Source organism: Dryas octopetala, chromosome 1 (assembly GCF_963921425.1).
Source record: "Dryas octopetala chromosome 1, drDryOcto1.1, whole genome shotgun sequence".
In the NCBI taxonomy this organism is placed as follows: Eukaryota; Viridiplantae; Streptophyta; class Magnoliopsida; order Rosales; family Rosaceae; genus Dryas; species Dryas octopetala.
In genome coordinates this window covers 12,923,554-12,940,757 of record NC_141366.1, presented here as the reverse complement: position 1 = coordinate 12,940,757, position 17,204 = coordinate 12,923,554, and the positions used below count along the sequence as shown (strand labels likewise).

Sequence of the window (17,204 nt, the reverse complement as noted above, 5' to 3'; positions counted from 1 at the left end):
TGAGGATAAGGCCTTCCACTATGCACCGGATTTTGTGACCCAAAAACCCATTTTGGGCCACAAATGGGTCACAACTCCTCACTACGGGCCGGAATGTGTGACCCAAATGCAAGTGTAACTCAAAGTGTAACCCATATTTGTGCTGGACTGTGACCCAAAATGTGGTGTGACCCAAAATATTTTCAAGCCCACGTGAAGGAGAGAGAAACCGGTTTGGGCTGAAGAGAGAGGTGGGCCCCGCGCCTGACAAAGCTGACGAGCAGCTGCAGCAAGCTGACGCAGGTGTCGGCTGACGCAAGCAAGCTCGGAAGCAGCGCCTGCCTTTCTGCTTGGATGACGCGTGGCTGAAGGAGAGAGAAACCAACGGTCCAGATCTGCCGACCGTTGGTGATCAACGGCTGGTGCGTTTTGGGTTTTTTTTTTTTTTTTTTTTTTTTTAGATGGGCCGGAAATGGTGTAAACGGCTGGGATTAATGGACCGTTGATAATCAACGGTCCAGATCGGCCATATCCTTTTTTTTGATAACAAATATTTAATAAATCATTTAAAATAGATATAATATCCGAAAAATTGCCAAAAAATTTCGAAAAAATTTTAAAAAATTCCCCAAACCCTCCAACAGCTATATTTTCAAGGATGCCTATATATATCACACAACACTCATATGGTTTCATCACAATTTACAACCTTTGTTTACCAAATTTACACAAAAATTTTTTTTCATTGTCATGGCTCCAAGAGGAAGTGCTTGGTTGGTAGCTGAAGATGAAGCCCTAGTGATGGCATACCTAGAGAGGTCTCCCGACGGTTGTCTTGGTGCCCAAATTAGAGCCGCCATGCTTTGGGAACAAATTTATGAAATTTTCAAGCGTAACATGGGGGGTGAAACAATTCGTAAGGTTGGCGGTGTTAAAGCACGATTCAAAGATATTGCGCGTGATTGCAACAAATTTTATGCTTGCTTATTGGAGGCCGAGCGAATGCGTGCAAGCGGTGCAAATGATGCCAATGTGGTAAGTTTTTATGCATTTATATATTTGCATGATTATTTTTTGTTTTATCCAATTATCAAGCATATTTATATATTTGTATAATTATATAATGTTTTGTTTATAAATGAAGCATACTTTGTATAATGGTATTACTATTTTATTGTTTTGTATATGTATCAAACATATTTATATATTTGTATGATTATTTTTGGTTGTGTTTATAAATGTAGCATATTTGTATAATGATATTATTATATTGTATTTTCACTATTTTGTTTATCTATCAAGCATATTTATATATTTGTATGATTATGGTTTTTGTTTTGTTTATAAATGTAGCAAATTTACTATTTATTTAAGTTATGTTTGCATTTCCACAAGAAAATTTATATATTTTAATTTTTATTCTATTATTGTAGTTTACGCAAGCACTTGAAGGCTTTCGAAACAAGACTGGATTCAAGTTTCCATGGGTGCACATTTGGGAAAAAATAAAGGAAAGTGCAAAGTATGCTGCCGTTCATGCTCCTGTTCGGGTTAGTGATTCAGAGACCCCCGCCACCGACGATGCCGACACTCCCGCCGATGATGATCCCGAGGAGACCGATCCAGTCATACCACTTGGCGAGGACGAAAACCCACCACCATTCCAACCATGCGGATCCTCGCGGCCAAGGCCACCAGGGAGAAACCATGCAAAACGGGCCAAGGCAGCCGAGCCCGTCCAAACTCATATGGTTGAGGCAGTAGATCATTATAATGAAAATTCAAGGATTTTCATACAAACGAGAGTTGACAGAGAGCGTGCAAGGAGTGAAAGAGACGCCGCAAAGGAGGCAAGAGAAATGATGAGGATCGAGAGGCAGCTAGAATGGGAAGAACAAAATATTATGGGCCAAGACCTCTCCAAAATGAATGATGGGCAACGGATGTATTGGGAGCAAAAGATGGCTGAAGTCATTGCAAGGAGGCAAATGCGTGCTAACCACCATTCGGAGTCCACTCCATCTGGATACTACCCGGATCTTTCCAACCTCACTCACTCAAACCAGGGGTACCCGCCTAATAATTAGAATTAGACCTTGCTCTTTAATTGTGTTTTTTAGTTTGAATGTTAATCTTGTTTTAAATTATGTTTGCTCTTTAATTGTATCCTTTAATTTGAACGTCAATCTTGTTTTAAGTCATGGTTTGCTATTTATTCAATTAATGTTTGCATTTCCACCCAACATTGGATTCTCCCTTATTAACCACAGACTGATGCATGCTTTACAGTAGATAAGACTGATGCATGCTTTACAGTAGATAAGACTGATGCATGCTTTGCAGTAGATAAGACTGATGCATGAAATGACTACACCATCATAAAGCAAATGAATGTGGACCATTCATTCCTTATCTCAAATGCAAGTGGTTTCAGTATAAATACCACTATACTTACCATGTTACACTCAATCTTATTTCAGGATCATTTCTCATTCCATAAACACCCAAATGAATACTTTGTATGTGTATTCATCCTCCTCCTCTTCTTCGGACTCTGATGCTGAATGGGATAGGGAAGAGGATGGAAGGGAGATGGTGGGTAAGTTGATTGTGTCAATGGGTCATACCGTCGTCGCCGGTACACCAAGGCATGGCGGTACATCTTCAAATCGCCGGTACACACACCGGAATCGAGAAGCCGCCCACGAACGTCTCATGGACAACTACTTCATCCCCTCGCCAATCGAGGACACCGTGACTTTCCGCAGGCGATACCGCATGCACCAACCGCTATTCAATAGAATTCTCGAAGCGGTCTGCCTCCAGGATGAGTATTTCCGGCCAACAGTTGATGCCGTCGGTAGAGTGGGTTGCACACCTCACCAAAAGGTGACTGCAGCACTGCGGGTGATGGCATATGGCATTCCATATGATTTGGTCTCAGAGTCAATGACCATTAGCCAAACCACCATACGACAATCATTCTTGAAGTTCGTGAGAGCCATCACTGACGTCTTCGGACCAGAGTATCTCCGGAGGCCTACTCCGGCCGATTTGAGGAAACTTTTGCGAAAGGGGAGCCGTAGAGGATTTCCAGGTATGATTGGTAGCTTGGATTGCATGCATTGGGTATGGCAAAATTGCCCAATGGCCGAGCAAGCTGTGTACCGTGGGCATTATCGTGTCCCAACAGTTATCCTTGAAGCCGTTGCTGGGTACGACACGTGGATATGGCATGCAAATTTTGGTATACCTGGGTCGAATAATGATATCAATGTGCTGGACTGTTCTCATCTCTTTGATGATATGATTTCCGGCCGAAACCACAGGGTGAAATTCACTGTGAATGGGATAGACTACACCATTCCATACTTTCTTGCAGATGGGATCTACCCTCAATGGTCAACTCTTATCACTACATTGCACAGTCCCGTTCTTCCCCACCATAAGTTGTTTGCCGCTCGACAGGAGGGATACAGGAAGGATGTGGAGAGGGCGTTCGGAATTTTAAAAGCCCGGTGGCAGATTATAAAACGACCTGCTCGTTATTGGCGTCCGATTGAGCTTGGGTATATCATGAAGGCGTGCATAATATTGCACAATATGATCGTGGAGGATGAGCGCCCTGAGGATGACGGTAGGGATGACCCAATAGACCCAGAAGCGAGCACTAGAAGGGCAGAAGCTGAATACGAAGGTGTAGAACCATGTCCGACCGGTGCCGCTCCATCATCATTACCTGAGATGAATGTTCGTCGGAATTTGCTTAGGGACCGAAATGTCAACGAATCCCTAAAAACTAATTTGATTGAGCACATCTGGATCCGAGAGGGGAACCCACCACTTGCCCCAACATATTGACGACCTGGATCATGGTTCGTCCATATTGTTCTCATTATGATTTGTTAGGTTAATCTTCGCAGTTGATCCTGAAGTTTGTTATTTGTCTTTGTATTTGCCGTTTAAGTGTGTTTGTGTTTGTCAGTTGCAGTTTCTGAAATGAAATAAAGGCATTGATTTCTCTTACCTGACATGACATGACACAACCATCACATATAGCAAAATAATTCACTGAACCAATGACAAGACTATACACTGACTCCACACTCCATCACATGCATAACACTGTTGCTTCACATGTGAGATTCGAGTATTAAATTATCCATCAGGGAATCCAATGGGCAAGTTATGCACATTTTTTCCCTATAAATACCAAGGTTTAACTATAAGGCCAACACATCCACATAACTATCATTTAGAAATGGCTTCCTCTTCCAAGCAAAGTGTCGGTGAGAGCTCCAAGCAAGGCGTTGGTGAGATCTCCAAGCAAGGCACCGGTGAGATCTCCAAACAACAGTGCGATCAAAGCTTCTGTAAGTGCCTTCCTAACTGTGCTGCACCATTGTGCGATTATTGTTTAATGATGGAGCGTGCAAACGAACCAGACTGGAGGTGCTGCAAGTGTTCGGATGATATTTTGGTCCCTTTGTGTGCATTTTGCAAGAGATTGGAGCTCAACGATCTAGCCAACCACCCAAATCTTCGCCACCAATGGTTGAACCACCTGCCAGAGCCCAAACCACCCGTGCCATGCACATGCGGGAAGAACCCTCCGATTCAACCATGTGATGAGTGTGAAACCGAACAGAAGATCACAGATTGGTATAATTACGTGGGTGTCAATTCTTCATCATCGGACTCCGAATAAGAAGTTCGATTCATTTTCTGTCATGTCGAATGCAGTTGTTGTTGTTGTTTTTTCTTTAAATCATCGTATTGTTCTTGTTTGTCGTTTTAGTGATCATGTTGTACTTGTTTTTCTTTTAAATCATCGTGTTGTTTTTCTTGTTTGTGGTTGTTGAAGTCCCGATGTTGTAAGGCTTATGTTGTCTAATTTATGAAATTTTCTTATTTTAAATATATTCAATATTGACCTTATTTTAAAGATCTCATTAAAATAAGATCACTACAATCATTTTTATTATACTTTAAATTTAAAATTATCAATTAAATATCACTTAATCAATATTAGGCATATTTTAAATATGTATAAAACACTGTGACCCAAAATGGGTCACAGCACCATAAATGGGAGATTTGGGTCACAGCACTATTTGTGACCCAAAATGGGTTTTGGGTCACAAAAAATGGCTTTACCATAGTGGAAGGCCTAAGTGAGGTAATGAGTCAAAATTATAATAGGTTGAAAGTCTTTCATGAAAAAATCTATCCGAAATACCATTTTAATCCTTTTTGATGTTTCACATTTCAATAAATCCTAATGTTCAAAGCCAGGGACAGAGCTGGCAAACACACATAGATCTTGTCCCAACTTCCCAACTGCAAGTATTAGTCACATAATAGACAAAGAAAAAAAACAAAAACAAAGAGCAAACTGAGTTACTGAGAATGAGAAGTGAGATCTTCCCTGTTGAAGGGTCCATGTCTTTTTATTTCCTTTTTTAGTTTTTGGTGTAAACCAACTGTGTCTGTGTTGTCCATAAAAGTATAAAACCCAAGGAACTTACCACGACCCCTCCAAAAAGAAAAGAGAAAAGAAGAAACTTCCGCCATTTTTGGTCCTACATTTTTGTTTTCTCTTATGGGCCCAACAAAATCACATTTACAGGTGAAGCATTGACAAAGAAAGAGAGAGTTTTGGGTTCACAATTTGGGTTTTGCAACCTTAAAGTTGCTGGGGCTGTGTAACCTTTTGAATCTGCCCTGTTTGCGTGTTGAAGGAGATCCAAGAATGTGGTAAAAAAGTTGTTTTCTTTGGGGATGTGTGATTTTGAACTGAGCAAGAATGGTCAAGGCCTAAAGGGGTTGAGGAAAAGGTTGCGTCTTTTGGTCAGAAGAGAGTGAGTAAGATTCCGAGGAGTGACAAGCATTGTTGAAGATTTATTACTCTCTTCAGAAAACAAAAGGAAAAATCGTTCCTTGAACATTTTCTGGGCCTAGAAGAGTAAATATAGCTTTGGTGGTACTTGGGTTGGCATTAATGCACTGAGAAGAAGCCAGCTCATTTCTTCTCAGGTTTATTCAACTCCATCTTGTACTATCCAAGGAAAAGGGGTAATGAAGTCGGTTTTCGAATTTTGAAATTTTAAAGGTTTCTTGTAGACCCTTTTATAGTTCATAGTTTATATTCACATTTGTGATTAGCTGGCAGTGAATTTGAGCTTAAACATTAGAATTGCAGAGTACCCTTCTTTTGTATTTTCCTTGTGCATATCATTGATGTGGTTAGAGATCAGAACATTAGGATTTTCTGTTCATATTATGTAGGATGTGGTTGGGTTAGTTTGGTGTGCTATTGTAATCTTAGTTCTGTTAAACAATTGAGGGGCAATGATTTTTGAGCCTACCATTTATGAAGTTCTATTTACTGGCCTTAGACAAAAATATTTGGGGTTGCATTTGAAATAGATATAGAGTATCTGAGTTGGGGAATTATTGAGAATGGCGGAAGATACACAAGAAATGCGATCTTTGGCCTTGACTCCAACATGGTCTGTTGCTACTGTGTTGACAATTTTTGTGGCTGTTTCTCTGCTTGTTGAGCGCTCGATCCATCGATTAAGCCATGTAAGTGATACTCTAGATGTTTTCATGAGCTTCTTTTTCTTATTGTTTTAAAGTTATTATTGGATATTAATTTAGGTGGAATTACAGAGACTGGGTGACAGAAATTCTTGTATTGTGCCTTAAATTAAGCATCAAACTAGTTACTAGAGTACAACTTAGAAAGTATTTATTGTGTCATGGGCCATTCTATAATCTTTACAATTCTGATTTTGAACGGATTTTACATATTTTTGTTATGTTGGTTTGCTCTTTTGTTGTTTCAGTGGTTGCGGAAAACTAATCGTAAGCCCTTGCTTGAAGCTGTGGAGAAAATGAAGGAAGGTATGTGGCCTAAAATTCTTCTTACAACCTCCTCAACTATCCGAAAAATTTCCTTTTGATGTGTTTCTGGAAAGCCACTTAACAATATGTTTATCATTTCTAAGCTTTCATTTTTTGGGTTGCTGCCTCCAGAGTTGATGCTGCTTGGGTTTATCTCTCTCCTTTTGACGGCTACCTCCAGCATGATAGCCAATATTTGCATTCCATCAAAGTTCTACAATAGCAAATTTTCTCCATGCTCGAGGTCTGAGATTGATGAAGAACTGGAAAATAATTCTTCTGAGGAACGTAAGCTGTTGATGTTTTCTGTTCTGCCTCACTCGTTTAGGAGAATGTTAAATGGCTTGAATCATAATACCTGCAAACAGGTAAGTTTCTTATCCATTGTATGACATGTCGACTAAAATTCTGTTTACATTTTCTGACTTACCATATTCACTAGGTTCTTGGAAAATGAAATGAAATGAAGTAAAATTATTGAATATGATTTAAATGCTTAAGGAAATTATTTGACCTCTTCCACTCTTTTCCATCGTTTTTTCCATGAACTATAAGTGATGTCTTGTAGAATCATCTTGGTTAAAATTAAAATTCCTGTGTTTTGAACAGGGTTATGAGCCATTTGTTTCATATCAAGGTCTTGAGCAGTTGCACCGCTTCATCTTTGTCATGGCAATAACACATGTATCCTACAGCTGCTTAATGATGTTGCTGGCAATAGTGAAGGTTAGAATATTCTCGATGATTCTCTTCTTCTTCCCATTGAAATAACTCTTAAACAAAAAGGTAACTTCTTCTTTTCACAATAAAGACAGAAAGAGAAATTCAACCAGTAATTATCATATGGTTAGCTTTTATATGATTAGCATCCTTTTGCTGCAACCTTAGATCTGAATCTAGAGTGTTGTATCTTTGGCTTAGTATTTATCTATATATGTGTATACACACAGGCTGACACACACATATACATTACTTCCCTATAGTGTACACAGTACAGTGTACTGATATTGTTATACGTATGAAGATAGTGGGTATTTACTGAAAGAGGAGATGATAATAGAACATTGCAATATTTTTTTTACAATTGGTTACTGGTTGACATTGTAATATTGTAACCAGATTCACAGTTGGAGAGTATGGGAAGATGAGGCTCACATGGATCGGCATGATTCATTGACTGGTAAGCTCTGACATGAGAATGTGTAGAATTATATTTTGGTCCATTGGTCTCCTTGTGTAGAGAGAGAGAGTACTTTGGTGCTAGAGTTTTTATGAGCCATGTGATGTAGATTTTTAAATTAACCGTGAGATGACTAGATATACTCTGTAACAGAAATCACACGTCAGTTGACAATGCGAAGGCAGTCTACCTTTGTAAATACATCAAATCCTCTGGTCAGGAATAGTTTCTTTATCTGGCTGGTAGGTGAAACTCTCTTTTCTTACTTAATTTACATTGGTACCTTTATTCTTCTTCATGTTGCGATGCATTCTTAATTTCTCATTGACAACCCCCCCCCCCCCCTCAAAAAATAAAAAAGAAAGAAGAAAAAAGAGAGGGATGTCTTCTTCCTTTTATATGATGGATAATATATGGATCAGTTGGAGGACATATGGGAGGGGGATAACTGATGCAGACAATGAATAACTGAAAATGCAAGCTTAAAGGGCGTGGAGCCTACTTTAGTTCTTCTATAGGCTACACTAGTTATTATTCAGCTTTCTTTGTGTTTCTGGGTATTAGGAAGCAGCTGATTTCATTCAAGGCTTTTTATAGTTGAATGCTTTGTCTTACAGACATGTTTCTTCCGGCAATTTGGGCGTTCAGTGGTTCGTGCTGACTACTTAACACTCCGCAAGGGTTTCATCATGGTATCTAGTATTTATCATTCATCAGAGGAGTAGAATGAGTATCCACATTTTGTTTATTTTTTATTTAGTAAAAATTACATTGTTAGCTCTTAAAGATATGGTTTCACATATTATGCCTTCAAATTTACTATTGTGTCTGTAACATACTATCTATAGTACTATTACATTGCCCTTTCTGGTAACTGTGCTTAATCATAAGACAAGCTCATAATTTAACTGAATGAATTATGTCAAGAATTTTCTTACAAGTTACGATAAAAGGGAATACAATATTATTATTATTGTTGATTATTATTTTTTTGTTATGTCTTTATAATTTTGACTTGTGCCAGGACCCATGGTGCCTAAAAGATTCTGATTTTGGCAATAAACTGTTTGGATTTGTTATGATGCATATACAATACACTAAAATTGGTTCCTTTTCCTGTTTCCACTTTTTGTATGTATGTTTAGGTAAATTTACATACAAGTATCTTGCTGCTGATATGTTAGGAATGCCAAATTTAGCTACTGTTCATGAATATTTACTCTTTCTTTCTCTTGTTCATGGTAGAATCACAACCTTTCACCAAAATATGATTTTCACAGCTATATGATTCGGTCTATGGAAGAGGAATTCCAACGGATAGTTGGTGTGAGGTAAGTAATTAATTTATTCTATTATGAATGAAAAGAATAAATGAGTAGTAGTTTCTGTTACCATGATCGAAACTATTTATTGTTAGTATATGTTATATGCAGTGGTGTCATCTCTTATAAGTTGTCTTTTAAAGATACATATCATGAAATCATAATTTGCAAATGGGATAACCATTTTTCTCATGCATGAAGGTTTGCTAAAGGCAGGTACAGGTTAACAATATATCCACCCATCCTCCAAGCGCTGGTCCAGGGTTATGTCCCTCAATTTCCAAGCAGAGGAAAAAGTATAATTTTGGTGAAAGTGAATATTCAAATGGGCGGTCATTGGTTTATTGTTTCAACCAGTTACTCTAGAAGCGCATTTGAGGCAGGGTGTTGAATAAATCAGTTGTCAGAACAATCTTTGACACCTTAAGCTCTTAGAATAAATGTTAGTTATAACAATGACCGTACTTGCGTATGGACTCAATTTGTAAAAAAGAAAAAAAGAAAAGAGAAATCATTTGTTCAGAAAAAAACACCATCCAACTGTGGCAATAGGTTGGAGATGCATGTCCTATAATATTAAAAAAGAACCTTCAGAGTCCATTTAATGTCATGGATAAGTATCCAAATGATCCTTCAGCTCTCATTATATAGTTGCAATGTGTTTGGAATCTTATTAGGTTTGGAATTGGATGACTGCGTCCGGTCTGGTGTAACAAGAAGATAAATTAAGAATGGTAACACAATAATAACAAGAGCACCCCAAGTCCAAATTCGGACCTAATTCAAGTTCTCATGGTCACTAATCCTGTTATTGGATGTTATTACTGGTTTGCATAGTTGAATTCCGCTGAGAATCAATAGCTAAAATGCCTCTTCTTTAATCTCTTGCAGCGGCCCACTCTGGGGATTTGTTGTTGCTTTCATGCTGTTTAATGTAAAAGGTATGAAGTAGAACTGAAAATGAAATGCAGGAAATTGGTAATTACTCTAGCATGAATGTACTACAAAGGAATTTATTTATTTAAATATTTACTCTCAAATGGATATATAGGAACTAAGAATTTACCACCTTCAGTAAGAAACATAGTTGTATGTTTCATTGCATTGTTTATTCTAACATCCAGTTGGTGCATGTTAAGATTATTATTGGTCTTGAAACCCTCTAAAATGCGATTGTTTTCTGTAACCTATGCCAGGGTCTAATCTTTATTTCTGGATTGCTATCATTCCGATTGCTGTAAGTTCACATTTTACTTTTCTTGTTTTCATTTTTAGTTTTTTACTTATTTACTAAAAATGAATGATTTCTTAGATGCCACATGTAGAAACACACACATCACACCTATTCCTTTCTTGACCAGTTATGGCATTTGGGGAAGGGGATTTGGACTTGGGACCTTCTCTTTTGAGGACAAGTATGACCACCAACTGGGCTATGACCACAAAACAGCACATCATAATTTACACAATAACAAATTTTATCCACAGGGTGGAAGTGAATGTTTTTATCAATAAACTTCTCTCTCAAATCTGTTATTTTGATTGTATGTTCATGTGCAGCTTGTTCTTCTTGTGGGAATGAAGCTGCAGCATGTTATTGCAACCCTGGCATTGGAGAATGCTGGTATAACTGGATCCTATGGAGGAGCAAAGCTGAGGCCTCGGGATGATCTTTTCTGGTTCAAAAAGCCAGAACTTTTGTTGTCCTTGATCCATTTTAGTTTGTTCCAGGTATGCAATGGTTATCGTGATGCCAGATGTTGCTTGTTGTAATGTATCATTATGTTCTTTAATGACTTGTACTCACAATTATAGAACTAATATACATGTGTTTTCTTTTCTTTATTCTGTCTGCTCATGTTGCAGAATGCATTTGAATTGGCTTCATTCTTTTGGTTTTGGGTAATTCCTTTTCCTTGCCTAGATTGGTCCTCACTTTGGAGTGTTGGAAGTTGCAAACGACTTATTCAATCATTAAAGGCCAAAAGCTTATACTAAATTGGAAATTAAGTTTGTCTACTTTGGTAGCCCTTATACATCCCCCCCAACTAAAAAATGATGAGAATATAATGCTTCATTGTTTTATTATAAATCCAATCAATCAAACAAAGGGAAAAATAACCCTTTTTATTCAACTTTATTTGGAAGTTTAGGATCTTTGCAGACTAACTAAATTTCTTGGTTATTTGATTGCAGTGGCAGTTTGGGTATAATTCTTGCTTTATCCGAAATCATTTGCTCGTGTATTTAAGGCTGATTTTAGGGTATGCAAACATTTTGGCTGGTTATGACAATCTACCTTGTAGAGTATGTTGTCAATCATGGGTCTTATTTACTGTCAATTATCTTATAGGTTTGCCGGCCAGTTTCTGTGCAGCTACAGCACCTTGCCACTGTATGCCTTGGTTACTCAGGTACAGCTATGATATTCATATATGTATGCATATATAAAGTATGTATACATGTATGTTTGTATCTATTCATGTATGTGTATATGAATGTGTATGAGACTAAATTGGTCGGGGACTGGTAGGAAGAAACTGTTTTCCAGGCTTACGAAGTTGCATGATGGTAGTTCTTGATCATATCTTATGATTTCTTCTCTTTCTGAATCAGATTTTTCCCAACTCAGTTATTTTCTTTTCTTTTCTTTCTGAGATTGTCTCTTGAAATTGATTCCACACTAGTTGTCCATGCTACTCTATTGCTCTGAACAATTTCCAAACGCCATCTATTGCTATGCTGTGAATCAGATTATGTTTTCTTTCTGAGTGAAATGATGGATGGTGTCCTTGTTCTGTAATAATCTGTTGCTTAAGATTGCTTATTGTACAACATGTAAATGCATCAAGTGAATAATTTGCATGAAAAAGTACAGGTTGTTTGCTGCCTCTATATTTCATTGCCTGAAACTTTAACCCATCTGTTTAAGTTTTACATTTAATTTTCAGATGGGAACAAATTATAAGGCGGCACTAATTCCCCAAAGGATAAGAGAAACAATTCATGGATGGGGAAAGGAAGCTAGGAGGAAAAGAAGGCTAGGCAAATACACCGATGATTCAACAACTGTACACACTGACGCAAGCACAGTAATGTCGGTTGAGGAAGATGATCATCAATTGCTCGATAGCCCTGCAATGGATGCTAATACACATAATGGAGTTGAGCTGCAACAAGTTTCTAGTGTTATGATCAGTCCTTCCCCAGTTGCTAACGAAACTTCGAGTAGGGTGGGTACACCCCTTCTTCGACCATCGTATTCTGTTTCTTCATCAGTTACACTGAATATTCCAACAGAAAGCATTCCAAGATCCACCTCAATGCCAAGCAGAAGGGAATGAAGCAATGACAACAATGATGATGAAGAAAAGGCGGCAAGTCACGAGGTGATGAGTTTGGCATCCGATTTAATAAGAAAGTATTGCAAAAGGGAATTGTGTAGATTTTGCTTCCCTCTGTGCAGTTTGAGAAATACTTGATAGGGTTAAAGGTCATAGAATACTCGCGGGGATGTATGTAACGCATGCCAAGATATTGCAGAAGCTAGAGTGTAAACATATGATGTAATAGAGAGATGTGGAATTTAGTAAATGTCAACTCACAGATAGTACTGATAGATAATGGGATTGTATGGTGTAACTTCAATTGGAAAAACATGATAAATTAAATAGATTTCATTAGAATAGGATCTTATTATTTGAAGCTTTTATTAACAGACATTTGACTTCAAATCCTGGGCAGCTTCCTGACAAATGAAGATCTAGTTATGAAGCTCAGCAGCAGACCCATCTTGGGCTTCACTTGGTGTCTTGTTTTCGGCATATGGTGGCATGGGCTCTCCTTGTCCAGCTTCCATGGTGGTCACGTGGGCTTGTTGGGGATTACCATTCGGCCCATCCATTAAAATCCCCACATTGCAGCATGGATTTGGGTTGCAATAAGGTGGTTGGTAAGGTTGTTGGGGGACTGACCAAGGGTTATTAACAACGCCACCACAATTACTATCCCCATAAGGGCCACCAAAGCCTCCACATTTACCGTCCCCATAAGGGCGATGACGCATGTCCTTCATTTCTTCGAGGGCATGACTGGATTTGGGACTCGGGGGAACCCGGTGCTTCATTTCTTCGAGCCCATGACTGGGTTTGGGACTCGGGGGAACCCGGTGCTTCATTTCTTCGAGCTCATGACTGATATCGGGCTTGACCGATTTGCCCATCTCTATCCCCCCCGCGGGGGAAATTGGGTCACACCCACAACCTCCTGAGACCGGGACATGCGGAGGTGCAAATCCTGATCCTCCTGAGCCAGACCCAATACCGATTCCAGTACCTTGTCCACCAAAACCTCCTGACCCAGACCCAAAACCAATTCCAGAACCACCTTGCCCACCAAAACCTCCTGACCCAGTCCCAAAACCAATTCCAGAACCACCTTGCCCACCAACACCTCCTGACCCAGACCCAATACCAATTCCAGTACCTTGTCCACCAAAACCTCCTGACCCAGACCCAAAACCAATTCCAGAACCACCTTGCCCACCAACACCTCCTGACCCAGACCCAATACCAATTCCAGTACCTTGTCCACCAAAACCTCCTGTGCCAGACCCAATTCCAATTCCAGTACCTTGTCCTGGCCAACCACTATTTCCTGATCCAGACCCAAAACCAATTCCAGACCCATATCCATTTCCACCACTGCCAGTACCAATGCCTACACCAATTCCCTCACCACTACCACCTGACCCACTCCCACTTCCAAAGCCTATACCTGTTCCAGTTCCAGTTCCAGACCCACTGCCAATGCCCACACCTGAACCAAAGCCTTCAGTTTCTACTCCCATCATGCTATTTTCTTTTGGAGTTTCCATGAGAACCCTGTGGGCATTGCTGAGGCTCAAGCACAGAAGTACCAGGAAACCAATGCTGCAGGCACATCTTAGTGGAGCCATTTTTGATTGTGTAAGTTGTTTGGTTCTTAAATTGCATGGCTTTACATCATCAGCTCACATGGCTATATATAGTGAAGCTGATCTGAATTCTGAACCCCTTCATAAGAGGAAGAAGGTACGTAAGTGCTTCTGGAACACCAAAAGCCTGCAGTGGAGGTTTGCTAGTTGTTATTTAAGTCCTAAGTCATGAACCTTTTGTGAGCAGCAGGCTATTACCCCCAACAATGAACCTTCTTTTCAGCTTGCCTGGCGGCACTTCTTGATACGTAATCACATCAGAGGGAGGGAACATGAAAGTGTAGTATGGTTTTCACATACTAATTGTAGCCAATATCAAATGGGGTTTAACATTTTCAAAATCTTGTAAATATCCATGAAATGAATACCAAATTACTTTCTTACAGAATACTGTACAAATGAGGTCAAGGAATACTTAGATTTTGGTAAGATTTTAGATTTCGAGACATTATACAATAGCAGGTGTGGTTGTCATATGGGAGTCTTGTCCAAAGTCATCTTTATAGCCAAATTTATTTTGGCGCTGGACCAAAACTAATATGTGACTCAGCTCTTATAAATCTGTGATATTGATGTTGAGCATCATTCTTTCACTGCATTTAGCAGGGTGTTTTTTTTTTTTTTTTTAATTTAAAGTTGCATATTGCATTTTTGAATTACAAATAAGGGGCAACTTTCCTTTCTTAGCCTAAATATTGCATTACAAATTTACAAGGTTATAAATGGTCAATACCTATCTCTGAGATTTTAAGATGGAATTTACTCCAAAAAAGTAAAGACTTTAGTCTGCAGCATAAAAAAATCTCATGAACAAAAACAGTGCTATTGTATTTTGGATACGATCAAGACATGCAACTTCTATTAGCTTTCTGAATTTCAAAGATTGCTTCAATAGAATGAACTTCCTGTAGGACCCTTAGTACTACTAAATAATCAATTGTAAATGGCCTCCCCTTGCACCAATGGGAAACTTCCAAGTCTGACAAACAGTGATTCTGCAGACCAACCATAACAAACGATAATTTGGCATCAAAGTGAGTGGGTTGTTTTTTAGTAAAGCACCTATTTGAGCAATTATGAGATGAAAACTACTGAGATGGAATGAAAACCTTGCCAATGTGTGTGCATACATCACATAAAAAAAAGGGCAGACACTGGATAATTTGTCATCAAAATCTTAGTCATTCTTGAAAATATATTCCCCTGCAGAGAAAATATCTGCAACCACTAATACATAATCATCCGCCAAAAACAAAAATTGTCAAATTATTGTCAATGGGAAGAACTCCTAAACCTGATTCTGAATGGAAACAACAGACAGCATTTTACATAATCCTTTTGATAGCCAAAAGGATAAAAAAGAGAACTTGGGAAATTTGAAAAGCTCTAAAGTGGCTTTTGCCAATAATTTATCAACAATCAAACATCCTCTCCATTGCTTGATTCTGCCTTCAAACTTTCAGCCAACGCACGTGCCCTGTTTTGTTGTTGCCTTTCAACAGCAACAAAATATAGGCCTAAAAACAAGTAACAATCACCATCAGCAAAAAATGTCGGCACCAAGAAATTGAAACAGAGAAAAATTCAATAAAGCAATAATCAGCCAAATTTTACTACATTTCAGCAGTGGTGTTCATCTGTTCAAAACTGATCAATTCAGAGGATATTTCATCCAATCCAATTATAAGTGGTTTTTACGTTTCATATCCAATCCAAACATCCAACTCAGTCAAGAAAAAAAAAACAATTAAAATTAGTTGGATTGGATTGAATCCTGTCGGTTTGATTGGTTTGGTTAATTGGGTTGAAGTTTTTACACCCCTACATTTTAGTTCAGAAATTGATGTAGCAGTGCACCATGCTTACTAAATTAGAGGTGAGATGGTGTGTCAGTTTGTAACCCAAAATTATTGTAAAACTTGTAGTAGACCAAGCATTTTCCTTATTAAAGTATTGGCTTGGAAATCAAATAAGCTATTTGAAGCGAGAATCTAAGAATTGAAAGGTGAAGAACTCATACCGACAGCACTTCCAATTGCACAGGCCCAGAGAACCCTCATGGACCATTTATCTGAAATAACTCCTCTGGTTCCCATACCTTGCAGCCAAACCCAATTAGCCAGCTTTAGCATGACAGCATTTTGGATACTAAACATCATTGCTTATCAGATAATCTAGTGCAAGAATTTGAAATGGGCATCAAGTTTCAACATTACCATACAAATTGAAGCTCAGTGACCAAAGAGACAACAAAAAAATTCACAAACTCAATGAGATATTAATTGCACATGATCTATCTAAAGCTGAAAGTTTCTCTATTCTAGAAGTATGTTGCTCTTTATGTGTTTGTAAAAAAGCCTAGCAAAGATATATAATTCACTAAGCACCTAAACACTTTGGGCGATAAAAGTAAAATTCTATTATAAAAAAGATTAGAACTTGAAACGAAATCTGAATCTATTAGGCACAACAACATGGTATAGCAGAAACCCATGAATGAGATTAAACAAAATGGCACAAAAATTTGAAAAATAAAAGCGCAGAAACTGAACTTTACCACTTTGATAGAGAGAGACGGAGCGTTTGGTGGCGGGTCCTGAGAAATGAGAGTTCAACCAATTTCAAATGCCACTTGGTTATTAGTATCACACAGACACCCAAGATTTTATTTCGCAAGCGGCAAAAAGGGTCTTGATCTTGTTGATGAAGACAACAACCCAAAACGGTGGTGTTGGCTGTAAGCCCATCTAAAGCTGCAGCCCAAGAATCTCCACTAGAATAGACGCTATAGCAATAGCAAGGTTTTTTTTTTTTTCCTTTTTTATAAAGAAAAAAATAT

At 38.5% G+C, this 17,204-nt stretch overlaps 3 protein-coding genes across 5 annotated transcripts; 2 read left to right on the top strand and 1 right to left on the bottom strand.

Annotated features, from left to right (window-relative positions):
• The first annotated feature begins 1,727 nt into the window (after nt 1–1,727).
• LOC147298057 (uncharacterized) lies at nt 1,728–3,840 on the top strand. The gene is made up of 2 exons (XM_086243459.1): nt 1,728–2,047; nt 2,460–3,840. Exons 1-2 carry the CDS (start codon nt 1,728–1,730, stop codon nt 3,838–3,840), a joined length of 1,701 nt encoding a protein of 566 aa, XP_086099585.1.
• Nucleotides 3,841–5,374: 1,534 nt separating this feature from the next.
• LOC147298056 (MLO-like protein 11) lies at nt 5,375–13,006 on the top strand. 2 transcript variants are annotated; one of them, XM_086241624.1, is made up of 15 exons: nt 5,375–6,567; nt 6,831–6,888; nt 7,021–7,256; nt 7,498–7,614; nt 8,008–8,068; nt 8,222–8,310; nt 8,686–8,760; nt 9,314–9,399; nt 10,282–10,331; nt 10,587–10,627; nt 10,951–11,121; nt 11,257–11,292; nt 11,587–11,654; nt 11,744–11,804; nt 12,342–13,006. In XM_086241624.1, exons 1-15 carry the CDS (start codon nt 6,442–6,444, stop codon nt 12,732–12,734), a joined length of 1,668 nt encoding a protein of 555 aa, XP_086097750.1. In that variant the 5' UTR covers nt 5,375–6,441; the 3' UTR covers nt 12,735–13,006. The 2 variants fall into 2 exon arrangements, with proteins under 2 accessions (XP_086097750.1, XP_086097755.1); XM_086241629.1 differs by lacking the exon at nt 5,375–6,567 and having other exon boundaries at nt 6,993–7,256.
• Nucleotides 13,007–15,547: 2,541 nt separating this feature from the next.
• Nucleotides 15,548–17,125, bottom strand: LOC147298055 (HrpN-interacting protein from malus protein). 2 transcript variants are annotated; one of them, XM_086229424.1, is made up of 3 exons: nt 16,923–17,125; nt 16,386–16,539; nt 15,548–15,882 (listed from the first exon to the last, which is right to left on the bottom strand). In XM_086229424.1, the coding sequence occupies exons 2-3, from the start codon at nt 16,522–16,524 to the stop codon at nt 15,785–15,787; spliced, it is 237 nt and encodes a 78-aa protein (XP_086085550.1). In that variant the 5' UTR covers nt 16,525–16,539; nt 16,923–17,125; the 3' UTR covers nt 15,548–15,784. The 2 variants fall into 2 exon arrangements, with proteins under 2 accessions (XP_086085550.1, XP_086085551.1); XM_086229425.1 differs by having other exon boundaries at nt 16,386–16,463.
• Nucleotides 17,126–17,204: the final 79 nt, after the last annotated feature.